The 15,699-nt window shown below is 39.6% G+C and overlaps 1 protein-coding gene across 1 annotated transcript in view; it reads right to left on the bottom strand.

The window, feature by feature from the left end:
* Positions 1-6,933: 6,933 nt before the first annotated feature.
* The window catches only part of ERICH6 (glutamate rich 6), a gene marked incomplete at its 5' end in the record, with an annotated part of 40,831 nt that continues 32,065 nt past the window's right edge, over positions 6,934-15,699 (bottom strand). The window contains one exon of the mRNA XM_082393614.1: positions 6,934-15,052. Within this exon, the coding sequence (XP_082249740.1) occupies positions 14,789-15,052 (264 nt within the window). The 3' untranslated portion in view covers positions 6,934-14,788. The remainder of the gene's footprint in view (positions 15,053-15,699) is intronic.

Raw genomic sequence — 15,699 nt, 5'->3', positions numbered from 1 at the left:
AGGAGGAGAAAAGCAAAGAGATCTTCGTCAGAAATTACTCCTGGTGGGAAGAGAAGAGACCAGTAACAAAGCAAACTTAAAAATTTAATCTCAGTTTCACTTCACAACTGTTTATTTACTTTTACTTTAGCTATGGTGTGGAATTTTTCGCTTCAACTAAACTGAAAATAAAAGGCGACAGAGTGCAGGGTACCCCAGAAGAAGAGAAGGCAAGTTCCACTAAAGTAGGGCTTCTTAACGTTTGTGCTGAAGCACAGGTCTGCCTGGGACTACGGCTTGATGTGACCCTTTGCAAGATACAATTTTGCCAAATACTTACTGTAAAATTCGTGCAAGAAATTCGCTCCAAATTGTTCATGTTGCTTTTAACATAAAAATTTTGTTTTATTGTACTTAATAACTCCCTAAATCTTCAAGCAAAATTCATATTCCAGGAAACCGTTCCTCCTGAGACTGTGTGTAACCCCTGCTCCATTGCTTATTATTCTTGGTGTGGGTGTGTGAGTGTGCTTGTTTGTACACACCATCTTAGGAAACGTGGAGTGATCTACATTACAGTCATTTCCTTTAAATGTACATAAAGTTTATATATAATCTGCACTAAAGCTTTGCACTTAAGAATTATTACAATAACCGAAGAGGATGTGTTCCAGGAAATTTGTATCCAGAAGATGCATGTGGGAAGATAATGTGAGAAGCATAACTGTGAGTTTTAAAATGTTAAAGAGAGTTACAATACCAAAAAACTAAATACTGTCCAGAGTAAAGTAATGACAGACATGCTGATAACATAAGCCTCTGGAAGTCTTGAGGAAGGCTACAATGGTGGTTTTATAAATGTTGCCTATGAATGAGTGGATGGATGGATGAATGAATGGATTTGGTTAAGGCAGTGGTTCGCAGCTGGGGGTTTTACTCTCTAGTGGACACTGGTGATGAGACTTTCTTTTTTTAAGCCTCTGTTTTATTTGCTTTATTTTATTTTTTTAAAAACATCATTATTAGAGTATAATTGCTTTACAGTGTTGTGTTAGTTTCTGCTGTATAACAAAGTGAATTAGCTATATGCATACGTATATCCCCATATCTCCTCCCTCTTGTGTCTCCCTCTCACCCTCCCTATCCCACCCCTCTAGGTGGTCGCAAAGCACTGAGCTGATCTCCCTGTGCTATGCTGCTGCTTCCCACTAGCTATCTATTTTACATTTGGTAGTGTATATATGTCAGTGTTACTCTCTCACTTCTTCCCAGTTTACCCTTCTCGCTCCCTGTGTCCTTAAGTCCATTCTCTACCTGGTGATGAGACATTTTTGACTGTCACTCCTGGGAGGGTGGGGTGTGTTGCTCCTGGCATATAGCTGGTAGAGCCAGAGATGTTGTGAAGCATCCCACAGTGTCCAAGACAGCTTGCTACAACAAAGGATAATCTGGTCCAAAATGTCAGTAGGGCAGCAGTTGAGAACCCTGGGTTAGGAGAGTTGGAGGAGGGTGGTGGGAAAGGAGAAGAAAAAGACTGAGACAGAGACCAGTGGACCAACACATGCTCATGCAGAGAGGGTCCTGGAATGGAGCCTGGGAACCATAGCCTTTAGCTGGGACCTGGCGGGGAAGGGGGGCGGAAAAAGTGATCAGCCTCCGGGGGTGGGAGAGGGCGGCTCTTTTCTAGCCAGGCCTGAAAGGATTTGCTATTAAGGAGGCCTGATGTAGTTTCAAAGGGTCTCCTTTGCCCCCCTGAGTAGTTTTTCCATATTTAAATTTCAAATTACTTCAACAGAGGAAGCCTTTCATTCCAATAATGAAATAAAAAGCTAAATTGAAGGTGACAAATATTTTTTTGGAAAGACTGTCAAATATAACAGGCCAACAAAGAGAAATGGCTCTTATTAAATCCTTTCTGTTTTTGATTAGGGAAAGGAGAGAAGAACTTTGAGGGCTTGAGGTTTGTAGTGGGTCAGAGCAGAGCACAGAAGGGTACAGAAAGAAGAGGCTTCACAGTGTTTTCTCAGGAAGTTCCTGTTTTCTTGGAACTTGTGTGGGAAAGTGAAGCTACATGATCAGAAGCAACTTTGAAATAAATAACTTAAAAAAAAGTGGCATTGGTGTAGGAATAATTTTTCCCCTAGAGACATTTGTATTAATGAGTTGGATGGTAAAAGATGATTAACATTCCAGACTGGTAGAGTCCAGCATTGGCTTCAACAATTAAAATAACGTGTGTTTAAATTCTCCAGGCTTCCACCTTTCCTTAGGCTGACTGAGGGGGGAAAAATAGCTTTGGAGTCTGCACCGAGGGACAAGCAGATCCACAACTTGAAAGTCAGTCGTGTTCTTGGAATATTCCAACTTCAGAATAATGTTTCCATTTAGCTTCTTACAAGCATGTTTTTTAAAATTTATTTATTTATTTATTATTTTGTTTGTTTATTTATGGCTGTGTTGGGTCTTCATTGGTGTGTGTGGGCTTTCTCTAGTTGTGGCGAGCGGGGGCTGCTCTTCCTTGTGGTGCACGGGCTTCTCATTGCAGTGGCTTCTCTTGTGGCAGAGCACAGGCTTTAGGTGCGCGGGCTTTAGTAGTTGTGGCACATGGGCTCCAGTAGTTGTGGCTCGCGGGCTCAGTAGTTGTGCCGCACGGGCTTAGTTGCTCTGCGGCATGTGGGATCTTCCCGGACCAGGGCTTGAACCCATGTCCCCTGCATTGGCAGGCAATTCTTAACCACTGCGCCACCAGGAAAGCCCTGCATGTTTTGAGGGGTGTCTTTGTGCCAGGTAATGTGGAGGATAACAATTGTGAAGACGTCTAATACAATTGCTGCGTTCAAGGAGCTTATAGTTTAGTTAAACACAGCACAACATAATAAGACCTCATAAAAGAAGCCTAACAAAGTGGGCTACAGAAGCAGAGGGTGGGGCATTGGCTCTAAGCCCTTGAATGTAGAATTTTTGATAAATGGGGGAGGGGGGTTGGGAAGGCACAGAGGAACAAACAGCATTTTAGAGATGGAAAAGAACAGAGACACAGGGTCTTTGTGATAATTCCTGTAAGGGAAGGACCATAGAGGAGAGGTGTCTGGGAGGGGGTGGGTGAAAGAGGGGTGGGTGATGTGTGGGAAATAGGCTGGAAAGGTAGGTTGGGGAAAGATGATTGAGGGCACTGAGAGCTGAGGAATTGGGCTGCATTCTATGGATGATAGCCAAGGAAGGTTTTTGTGCAGATGAGTAGTAGGATCCGATCTGGGTTTTGAGGTGATTTGGCTGTAGAGAGGATATGGGGGGCTGGAGTGGAGGGGAGGCAGAGGTTCTAACAAAAATATTATTCTGGCATCCTAATAGCATCTCTTCAGATATTTTTGACTTTGGAGATAACACGCACGTGCGTGTGCACACACACACACACACACACACACACACACACACACACACTGATTTATTCAATTAAAAATCAGTGTCGGCTTCTGTGGTCATAGTCCCTTTATATTTGGGAGTTTTCTTTTACTTTAAGGTTTGGGTTCATGATAAAATTTACATTCCCTTAGAATTATCCTTCTTAAATCTAAAGTCTCATGTTTACAACTTAACTTTTAACCCTTGGGTATCATTTAAACTTCTCTTTGTATCTATTTTCTGCTTATTGACTAAGGAGCCTCCCTTTTTGCCCTGAGAGCATGAAATTCACTGTAATTAAAGTGTCTAGTGGATGCGTGTGATTATTATATTTTTTTGCGAATCCATCTTTGCCCTTTGTGATCCAGTCCAGGACATAATCTTGGCTTCAGTCTCCAGGGGCAGTACTCTGTATGTCCTGTGAATATTGATTTCAGGAAGGACACAGCTAGATATTTCTGTAGGGGATTAATTTTTCTTACTCTAAGGAAAGTTGTATGATGGATATTAAACTGATCATTTTCTTGGACTGAATGAGAACTCCATGTCACTACAAATATGAGTAGGACCTAAAAGTCTTGTCTTGCTGAAATCTGAAATCTTGATTGGCCTATACTGAGCTGCCAGATATATATAGGATCCTCACTCCCTCAGCAGTCAAGATGGCATAATACACTTGTTTTTTTCTGGAGAATAGTGCGCAGTGACTGAAGATTTGTCAAGGGTCACTCATGATGGGGTTGTACCTCTCCATCTTGAAATTTCTGAAAATCATAAAGATAAAAAAACATGTTGCAAGGGCATTCGTGCTTCTGGCCATGATGGAGTAACTGAGACCTAACTAACCTTCCTGAATAGATAACTAGAAGTAGATGAAATTTGTGAAACAACTACTTTTCAGAAGTTGGACACCAGGCAGTGCAGGACTCTGATCCCCAAGAGAAAGGAAAATAGCAATGAACCATATACAACCACCACTTTCAGGCTTTCTCTTGGGAGGCTATCTTAGCTCGGGCTGCCATAACAAAATCCCACAGACTGGGTGGCTTGAGCAACAGGAATTTATGTTCTCACAGTTCTGGAGACTAGAAAGAAATAATCAAGGTGCTATCAGGGTTGGTTTCTGGTGAGGCTTGTAGGTAGCTGTCTTCTCACTATGTTCTCACGTGACCTTTCTTCTCTGCCTATGTGGAGAGAGAGATCTGTTGTCTCTTATAAGGACACCAAGCCTATAGGATTGGGGCTCTACATTCATGAATTTGTTTAACTTTACCTCCCTGAAGGCCCTATCTCTGATGTATAGTCACACTGAGGGTTAGGGCTTCAACATATGAATTTCGGGGGAAGACAGTTCAGTTCATAACAAAGGCACTTTCCAGGCTAAGATGCAGAGAAAGGGGGATCCCCATCAAAGCACAGTCATGTTACTAAGTTGAGGCAGATTGGAGTTCATGGAGGGGGCGAGAATTTGTAGGGCAGACAGCCATAGAAGAAGGAGCTATGCAAAGAAATGGCCACAAAAGTCTCCATAGGAGTTTCCTTGAGTGTATTGCTGAAACCTCATAAGGCTGGGCAAAGAATGGGGAGTTGGCAAGCTGAACAATTACCTGAGCTCAAAAGGGCTGGGAAACATTCATGTTCTGAGCTGCTAGAATGGAGAGTTAACATTTAGGGCATTCAGTAGAGACCTCAGAAGGGTCACATCTTGGCAGTAGGGCTAAACTGCCCAGAGTAAAGAGTATCTTAAACTCACACTCATGAATTTAATAACAAGCCTTGAAAGGTTCAACATGATCCAAAAGTAAGCAAACTGCCTCACTGAACAGTCTTACACCTTTTGAAGGAATCAACAAAATTCAACACTCCCCAGTGCAGAATTTGCAATGTCAATCCATTAAAAATTTAGTATACATAGAAAGAAGCAGGAAAATGTGAACCATAGCAGAAAAACCAATAAATAGAAAACACCCAGAAATGACTAACAATAGGATTAGCAGACAAAGATTTTAAAATAGTGTTTATACATATGCTCAGATATTTAAAGAGAAACATGAATACAATGATAAGAGAAATTGGAGATATAAAAACGGAACCAAATGGAACTTCTAACAATGAAACCATACAATATCTTATATGAATAATTCCCTGGAGGGGCTTAAAAGAAGATTAGACACTGATGAAAAAGATCAATGAACTTGAAGACATAGCAAAAGAAAGTAAACTGAAGAAAGAAAAATCCAAAGTGGCTACACCAGTTTACATTCTCACCAGCAGTGTTCCAATTTATCTACATCTTCACCAACACTTGTTATTTTATCTGACTTTTTGATTATAGCCATCCTAGTATCTGTGAAGTGGTATTTCATTGTGGTTTTATCTGAAACTTCGATAACTAATGATGTTGAGCATATTTTCATGTGCTTATTGGCCATTGTATATCTTACTTGAAGAAATATCTATTCAGATCTTTTGCCCATTTTTAATTGGGTTCTTATTAAGTTATGAGTTCTTTATATATTCTGCATTCTACACTTCTATCAGATATATGATTTGCAGGTTTTCTTTTTTTTGTGGGTTGTCTTTTTTACTTAATGGTGTCCTTCGAAGCACAAAAATTTTTAATATTGGTGAAGTTCAGTTTATCTTTTTTTGTTGTTACTTTTGCTTTTGGCATCATATCTGAAAAACCATTGCCTAATTCAAGGTCATCAAGATTTTTGCCTATTTTTTTTTGTAAGAGTTTTATAGTTTTAGTTCTTACAGTTGGGTCTTTGATCCATTTTGCATTAATTTTTGTATATGGTTTAAGGAGGGTTCCAAGTTCATTTTTTGCATATGGACTACATTTGTCGAAAAGACTTGTTTCCTCACTGAATTGTGTTGTCACCTTGTCAAAATCCATTGACCATTCTCAATTCTATTCCATTGTCTAGCCTTATACCATTAGGACACTATCTTGATTACTGTAGCTTTATAGTATGTTTTGAAATAGGGTTTGATGAGTCTTCCAACTTTGTTCTTCCTTTTCAAGATCGTCTGGGCTATTCTGGGTCCCTTGCATTTCCATATGAGCTTTAGGATCAACTTGTCAGTTTCTGCAAAAAAACTAGCTGGGATTTTGATAGAGATTATGTTAATCTGTAGATTATGTTAAATCAGTTTGAAGAGTATTGTCATCTCAACAATATCAAGTCTTCTGAGAACATGGGTGTCATTCCATTTATTTAGGTCTTTAATTTTTTTCAACAATGTTTTTGTAGTTTTCAGTGTACACGTCTTGAATTCTTTTGTTAAAATTGTACCCAGATATTTTATTGATGGTATCATAAATGGAATTGTTTGTTTAATTTCATTCTTAGGATGTTCATTGCTAGTGTGTAGAAATACAATTTATTTTTGTACATTAATCCTGTATTCTGTAACTTTGCTGAACTCGTTTATTGGTTCTAGTATTTGCGTGTGTGTGTCGATTGCTTAGGGTTTTCTACGTGTAAGATCATTCCATCTGCAAATAGAGATGGTTTTACTTCTTTTCTTTCAGATCTGGATGCCTTTTATTTCTTTCTCTTGTCCTGATGAGAACCTCTCGTACAGTGCTAAGCAGGAGTGGCCAGAGCAGACATCCTTGCATGTTCTTGATTTTGGTGGAAAGCATCCAGTCTTTCACCATTAAGTATGATGTTACTTAAAGCTGTGAAGTTTTCATAGATGTCCTTTATCAGGGTGAGGAAGTTCCCTGCTTCTTCTGCATTTATTTAAACCATCATGTCTCTCCCTCCCCCTTTATTCTACACTATTGTCTATTATATTAATTGATTTCCAGATGTTAAACCAACCTCATATTCCTGGGATAAATTTCATTTGGCCATGGTGTGGTGTATAATCTTTTTTATATGTTACTAGATTTGGTTTACTAGTATTATATTGAGAATTTTTGCATCAATATTCATAAGCAATATAGATCTTTAGTTTCTTTTCTTGTGCTATCTTTGATTTGGTATCAGGGTAATACTGGCCTCATAGAATGTGTTGGGAAGTGTCCACTCCTGTTTTTCAGAACAATTTGTGAAGAATTTCTATCAGTTCTTTTCTGGATGTTTGGTAAAATTCAGTAGTGAAGCCATCTGGGCCTTGGCTTTTCTTTGTGGAAATTTAAAAATTACTAATTTGATCTCTTATAGGCCAAGTCATATTTTCCACTTCTTCTTATATCAGTTTCAGTATTTTGTGTATTCCTGGGAATTTGTGCATTTCATTTAAGTTATCTATTTTGTTAGCATAGTCCATAGTATTCCCTTATAATCCTTTTCATATCTGTAAGTTTTGTGTCTCCTCTTTTGTTCCTGTTTTAGGTAATTTGAGTCTTTTCTCTTTTTTTCCTTGGCCAGTCTAACTAAAGGCTTGTCAATTTTGTTGATATTTTCAAGGAAACAACTTCTGGTTTATTGATTTTTTTTCTGTTGTTTTTCTATCTGCTGAAAACCAATAATAAAGAGAAAAACCTTATAAAGCAGCAGGAGGAAAACAAGATACATTGCTTATAGAGGAAGAGGAAGCCCTCCAATACAGAAGATAAGGACACTACACTTAAAACGGATGCATTGAATTTCTTGTAAAAATTTGGTTTTAAAAAAAAAAACATGTCTCCTTTGAGTCTAAATACTGTCAGTTTGATCTCTGCATGAGACAGTATGCTTTACAGGGAAGAACCCCTTCCCTGTCCCCAAATTCCCAGAGTTCTTCCATGGTGGAGGTGATGGTTTTTCCTTCCAGTACAAAAGGAAAAGACAACAAAAAAAAGCAGGCCCTGCTGAGTGTAGGCAGGAGTCTGTGCTGATTATGATGCTTTCGGGAATTTTTTTTTCTCTCTTCTTTTAGCCCTAATCCAGTCATTATCAACCTCAGCTGCACTTTAGAATCAGCTGGGGAGCTTTAAAAAACTACTGAAGCCCATCTCCATCCTAGACCAACTTAAATTTAGAATCAGATGGTGGAACCAGCCATCTGAGGGGTGTGTGTGTGTGTGTGTGTGTGTGTGTGTGTATATATAAATATAAAATATATGTATGTGTATATATAAATATAAAATATATGTGTATATTTTATGTGTACATATAAATATAAAATATATATGTATATTTTATATGTATGTATATATATATATGTATGTTGTGGTTTTTTCACTTACGTAAAAATTTTTAAATATATACTGAAGTGACGAGAATAGTGATCTTTAAACTGGGGTTATGAGGACACCCAGGGGTGAAGGATTCTCCAGGGGATCAGCTTTAGCTGAATATCCAGGGTAGAATTGACACCCCAAATATACTTTGTCCAGTTTTCCCACCATATGAGGTGCAAAATGGAGATGGTTCTTGGTCATGAAACAGATACTGTTACACATACACGCACAAACACTGTTGGGAGGAAGAATTTTCTGTCACCTTAGGTCCTAGTGGTTGGGGCCTGTGTATTAATTGACAGCCGCCAGTTTGAAGATCACTGTAAAGGGGTTTGAAATTCTTTGCTTTAAATCAAATTTTAAAAGAGTGAGTCATAAATTTCCACTAACATTTTACTTTCAATTTATTAAAATTTGTCATGTTGTTTTGATCAATTATGTGCTACTAATAATTGTAATGTTAACTCAATCAAAATAATTTTTTTGAACACTTACAGCCTTAAGATCATAGGAAGTGAAGTTTAAAATTTTTTAAAATAAATATATACTTTTGTAGTCAAGAAGTATGAGCAGATGATCAGTAGTAGGTCTTCAGGCATAAAAATATATCACAGTCCAATAAACTTCTTTGAAGGAAGTAGGGTGAAAGTGTAAGTTCAAAAAGAAAAAAAAAAAGAATGATGTTAAGAAGAGTTAGTTCAGGGACTTCTGGTGGTGCAGTGGTTAAGAATCTGCCTGCCAATGCAGGGGACATGGGTTCGAGCCCTGGTCCAGGAAGATTCCACATACTGCGGAGCAACTAAGCCCAAGCGCCACAACTACTGAGCCTGTGCTCTAGAACCCGCGACCCACAACTGCTGAAACCCGTGCACCTAGAGCCTGTGCTGTGCAACAACAGAGGCCACCACAATGAGAAGCCCACGCACCGCAACGAAGAGTAGCCTCCGCTTGCCGCAACTAGAGAAAGCCTGCGCGCAGCAACAAAGACCCAATGCAGCCAAAAATAAATAAATAAAATAAAATAAATTCATATATTTTTAGTGGATAATGACGGGTATCATATTGCTATGGTATTTAGATTCCATTGGATTCATTTCAGAAAGTAATGTTTTATTTCAAAATGTCAAGATTTATAATACATTGGAAATTAGATTCTTTGCAACTGCTTAAACTTGTGATGAATCATAGATGTCAGCTGAAAAATGTACAAGGGAGAACATGCATTAAAAAAATTTTTTTAAGGGCTTGAGAATGGAAAAGTGAAGATCACTGCTCTAGATGGATTGCTTCGTTTCCTTCTGGAGGGCCAAGGACCATTCACTAGAAGGTAATTTATTTTAAACCTTGTCTTCGTAGTTTAATGAAGCAGAAGTTGATTCATACTTCACAACTTCATCTGTATTAGGACTGATAACTAATAAACACTGCAAAAAAAAGTGTGCTTATGGAAATTATGTGGATGTGTTTTGTATGTGCACTGCACTTTCCATTCTCTGTGAAAGAGAGACAAATATGTCTGTATAGTACAAAGTTACTTTTGCTGTTGTCAGTACTTATCAATATAGCTTGTCATAGCAATAATTAAATCATTCACTCTGATATCAGCCTCCAGTTCCTGTTAATTTTTAGTCTAATTATGTGACCGAACTATAATCTATTTTTTTAAATTAATTTTATTTATTATCGGACCTCTTGGCAGTGAAAGCGCGGAGTTGCAACCACTGGACCGCCAGGGAATTCCCTGGTGTGACTTTTATTAGCAGGAAAAGCTACCAATGAAACACACTTTGGTGTATAGTGCTCACACACTATTAGAACTGCACGGAGGCCCATACGCTGGATGTGCTCTTACATCTCAGTTCCCCAAGGCTTTGCTGACACGCTTTGCTGCCACCTTTACCTGAAGCAGAAAGTTTTCATTTCTTTACTCCTCAGTTACATTGAAGTGCATATATGTATCTTCTCAAAGATGATCATTTTATCTGTTCAAAATGGTACACATAGAATGTAAAATATGCATCAACAAAAGAAAACTAAAAGTGATAATCCTGAGATCAGGAATAAATGGAGACAAGGATTTGTAGTCCTACTTTAAGTATATCAATAATTTCTTTGAAATTTACATCTGGAAAAACTTACACATTTAGAGTGTTTTCTTCTCCCTCAATTTATGCAATATTACTATATGACAACTTTATGGCTAGAAGAGTTTAATTTTTTTTCTTTTATTGAAATATAGTTGATTTACAATATTGTGTTAGTTTTCAGGTGTATGGCTAGAAGAGTTTAATTTTTCTTTTGAAGTATAGTTGATTTACAATATTGTGTTTAAGTTTCAGGTACAAGGTGATTCGGTTATACATATCTATATATTTAAGTGTATATATTTTTTAAAATTCTTTTCCATTATAGGTTATTATAAGGTATTGAATATAGTTCCTTGTGCTATACAGTAAATCCTTGTTGTTTATTTTATATATGGTAGTGTGTATCTGTTAATCGCTCCATCCCCTTTCCCTTTGGTAATCATAAGTTTATTTTCTATGTCTGTGAGTTTGTTTCTGTTCTGTAAATAAGTTCATTTGTACTATTTTTTAGATTCCACGTATAAGTGATACCATATGATCACCGTACAAGTGATACCATTTGTAAATAAGTTCATTTGTACTATTTTTTAGATTCCACATATAAGTGATACCATGTGATATTTGTCTTTCTCTGTCTGACTTCACTTAATATAATATCTAGGTCCATACACGTTGCTGCAAATGGCATTATTTCATTCTTTTTTATGGATGAGTAATATTCTATTGTATATATGTACCACATCCTCTTTATCCATTCACCTGTTGATGGACATTTAGGTTGCTTCCATGTCTTGGCTGTTGCAAATAGTGCTGCTGTGAACACGAGGTGCATGTATCTTTTCAAATTAGAGTTTTCGTCTTTTGCAGGTATATGCCCAGGAGTGGGATTGCTGGATCATATGGTAACTCTATTTTTAGTTTTTTAAAGAACCTCCATACTATTCTCCATAGTGGCTGCACCAATTTACATTCCCATCAACAGTGTAGGAGTGTTCCCTTTCCTCCACACCCTCTTCAGCAGCATTTATTATTTGTGGACTTATTATTTGTGACCCGTGTGAGGTGATACCTCATTGTAGTTTTGATTTGCATTTCTCTAATAATTAGTGATGTTGAGAATCTTCTCATATGTCTGTTGGCCGTCTGTATATCTTCTTTGGAGAAATGTCTCTTTAGGTCTTCTGCCCATTTTTTGATTGGGTTATTTGTTTTTTTGATATTGAACTGCATGAGCTGTTTGTATATTTTGGAAATTAAGCACTTGTTAGACACATCATTTGCAAATATTTTCTCCCAGTCAGTAGGTTGTCTTTTTGTTTTGTTTAAGGTTTCCTAGAAGAGATTAATTTTTTTGAAGAGGTTTTTATTGTGAAAATGAGAAAAAAAAAACACCCCATGAATTAACAGAATAGATTATTCAAAACCAAGATTACCTGAAACAGAGAAGTGGAAAAATGATAAATAAAATCTGTGGCATATCCCAATGCACTTTTGGTATACATAGATACTCAAAATTTATCATTATTATTTTTAACAACTCAATCCCTTCAATAAATACAGTTGCCTTGAAATATGACCCTAAAAGATAGCTAGAAGTAGATACAAACATTTTCATTTTTAATACATTTTAAAGAAGCAGCATAAATTCCTTTATTACACATAAATTATCATTTTAAATAATTTAAAATAACATTTTATTATTAAACATGAAGCAACATTGTTGAAAGATGTCTCATTATCCTGCCAATCTCCAGTTAATCAAGGCCTTATTCAGTATCCACTAGGGCTCAGCACACCCAAAAATAGTTTTTAATGATGTACAAAAACAGATCCAGTTAAGGCTTTGTTGTGATTGTTACATGTTATACTGTTATATGCTATTTTTCAGAGCTATATTGAAACATATTAGCTCAATATTTCTGTCTCACTTTATAGAAAATAAAATTTCACTTATCAGTGAAAAGGAAGAGGCAAAAGGCAAAAATAAAAAAAGAGAAAGAGACATTTAACATTGATCAAGACGTAAGCCTCGGAACCTCTTTTTCAGAAAGCAGTGGAGATTAGCAAGAGTGGAAATGAAAAAATAAGAAAATTGAATTCTCAGTGTTGACACAGTTCCTAAAAAGTAAGATAATTAAAGCATTTTTCTAAAAATTTATTTATTTATTTTTGGCTGCACTGGGTCTTCATTGTAGCGCGCGAGCTTTCTCTAGTTGCGGCGAGTGGGCGCCACTCTTTGCCGTGGTGCACGGGCCTCTCATTGCAGTGGACTCTCCTGTTGCGGAGCACGGGCTCCAGGTGCACAGGCTTCAACAGTTGTGGCATGCGGGCTCAGTAGTTGTGGCTCACGGGCTTAGTTGCTCCGCGGCATGTGGGATCTTCCCAGACCAGGGCTCCAACCCGTGTCCCCTGCATTGGCAGGCGGACTCCCAACCACTGCACCACCAGGGAAGCCCAAAGGCAGCTTAAAAAAAAATTTTTTTTTTCTATATTAATTTTAAATTTTGGTTGCGCCTGGTCTTAGTTGCAGCAGGCGGGCTCCTTAGTTGTGGCTGTCTGGCTCCTTTAGTTGCGGCACATGTGCTTCTTAGTTGCGGCCTGTGGGCCCCTTAGTTGTGGCATGAGAACTATTAGTTGTGGCATGCATGTGGAATCTAGTTCCTGGCCAGGGATCGAACCCGTGTCCCCTGCATCGGAAGGCAGATTCTTAACCACTGCGCCACCAGGCAAGTCCCCTAAAGGCAGCTTTAAAAAAATTTTTTTTTTAAATTGAAGTATAGTTGATTCACAATGTTGTGTTAGTTTCTGGTGTATAGCAAAGTGATTCGGTTATACATATATATTTTCTTTTTCATATTCTTTTCCATTATGGTTTATTGCAGGATATTGAATATAGTTCCCTGTGCTATACAGTGGGGCCTTGTTGTTTATCTATTTTGTACATAGTAGTTTGTACATGCTAATCCCAAACTCCTAATTCATCCCTCCCCCACCCGCTTCTCCCTTTGGTAACCGTAAATTTGTTAAAGGCAGCTTTAAACAAAAAGGTGGTGAATGGATTAATACCAAGACCAGCCCCTAGTCTCCCAGTAGCTCAGCTACTTCCTGCTGCCCAGCACTCAGCCCCCCCTGGGACACAGCATCCTTCCACTCTTCCTGTCGCTTCCTCCTCCTCCCCATGCTTCCTCCGCGGGCTCTTAGTAGGAGAACAATATGATGTAGTACCTCACGCTAACTGATCAATCACCGGTGGATAGGCTTAATCTCTCTTGCTGCACGTTAGCACCAAATTTGTTATTCACTGTAAGGAATGGCCCCTCCAACTACATTCCTCCCTCTCCCAAAGAACAGGGAACTGAGAAGTCAGAGAAGTTCAGGAGAGGGCAGGGTTGGGCGGTCCAGCCTTTAGAGTTCTCCACATCCGACTCTCAACTCTGCTTTCTGCTCTAAAGCATCTTTATCGCTGAGCAGAGGATGCTGCGCTGGGCCGTCATTGCAGATGCAGCAGCTTCCCTCCTCCCTCCCCTCGGACTGGGAGATACCTATTGTTCCATAACCCTTGGCCAGCGGGAACCATTACGTTTCCCCAGGGGGAGGCAGCTGCCTGAGGTGTGGGAGGCGGGAGAGGAGCAGCAGCCACCCTTCACCTCTGGCAGGACGGTGGACATTCGGGGGGTGGCAGCTGTTTGTTTTTCCTGCGCTGGCTGGGATGTGAGGCTGCAGCTCTTCCGAGGAGCTCCTGCCACTCTCTTCCTTGGTGCCGTTGGCTTCTTGGCTTCCTGAGATTCCCTCATTTCGCCAAAGACCTCAGGGCAGTTCCGTGACCTTCACTTTCCCAGCCTTTCGGAAGGGGAAGGTTGTGGAAGCACCTGCTCCCTCCCTGCTTTCGGTTTTCCTGATGGAACTTCGGCTGATAGGGGCACTTTGGCTGACTTGCTTATTCTCTGCTGTCCGCAGAGTGAGTTGTTTAGTTTTCCCACCAAGAATGCAAACCAGTGATGACTCTGGATGTGCTCTAAATCTGTAATAAAGCACATTTCTTGGTATTTCCTAGTCATTTTATACACTTTTCTTGAAATCTCCCACACCCCCTCCCGGAAAAACTCAAGAAAACAAAGGAAAGCACCATCACTGTTTGTTAAATGTTTTCATTTATCAAAGCTGCTATTGTTGTTATTGTATCTTGCTTCATACCAGAATTGTGACAAAGGGCAATTAGTTTTAGAGAAAGTGAAGAAAGGTAGGAAGGTTGCTTTAATTTTTCCCAAACCTGGCTGGAGGGGAAATTCACACATCCTTCCAGTTTATGAAACAGGCGTCGGATCTTTATTAAACTGGCCAGCAGAAGAAGGTCATCCCCGTTCAGGTATCGGAGTGCTGGAATCTCTTCAGGGTTTGGTAGCTTTTCAGGAAAGAGAGAAGGGAAGCTCAGGGTCCAGGGTGGAAATGGTGACTGCAGAAGCAGGAGGTGGGAGGAGGCGAGAGGCGACACTAATTTGGGGCTGGATTCCCTCTTGAGTCTAATTATCTATAAATAGGGGCAGTGGTGTTAATTCTAATCCGAACAGGAATGAGTTGAGATGCTCTGGAGATTTGAGAGACTAGAGCAGGCCAGACCACACGAATCGGATACTTTCTTTCAAATGCTTAACAGTGTATTCAAGTCATTTACCAGCATCTGCTGGGGGAAGCACAGAGAAGCTGCAGGCACCCGGTCCCTGGGACACGCCCAGTGCGGAGAGCATGGTGGGTGCGGGCCTAGAGGCTGGGAAGGCCCTGAGCTGGGCTTTCCAGAAGGAGCCGGGATGACTAAGGCTCCTTTCCTTCTCCTAAAGTGCGCCCCAACCTCCAGGAGGCCCTTCCACACGAACCTCCCCACGACTCTCCTTGCCCTCCACGCTCCCGACTTCCTCACGGCCTTGAGTGATTCAGGCTGATGCTGTCTCCTCGCAGCTGCGGGAAGGTCAAGGGTCTGTTGGGGCAGCCTTGCCCGAGGTGTTTCCAAGCTGCGGCTTCTGAGGCAGCCCACGAGGGCTGCGTAGCCTCGGC

Source organism: Balaenoptera borealis (assembly GCF_965194805.1).
Source record: "Balaenoptera borealis genome assembly, chromosome: 5".
In the NCBI taxonomy this organism is placed as follows: domain Eukaryota; kingdom Metazoa; phylum Chordata; class Mammalia; order Artiodactyla; family Balaenopteridae; genus Balaenoptera; species Balaenoptera borealis.
The sequence above is the reverse complement of the archived record's forward strand: the minus strand, read 5'-3'. Positions and strand labels throughout refer to the sequence as shown.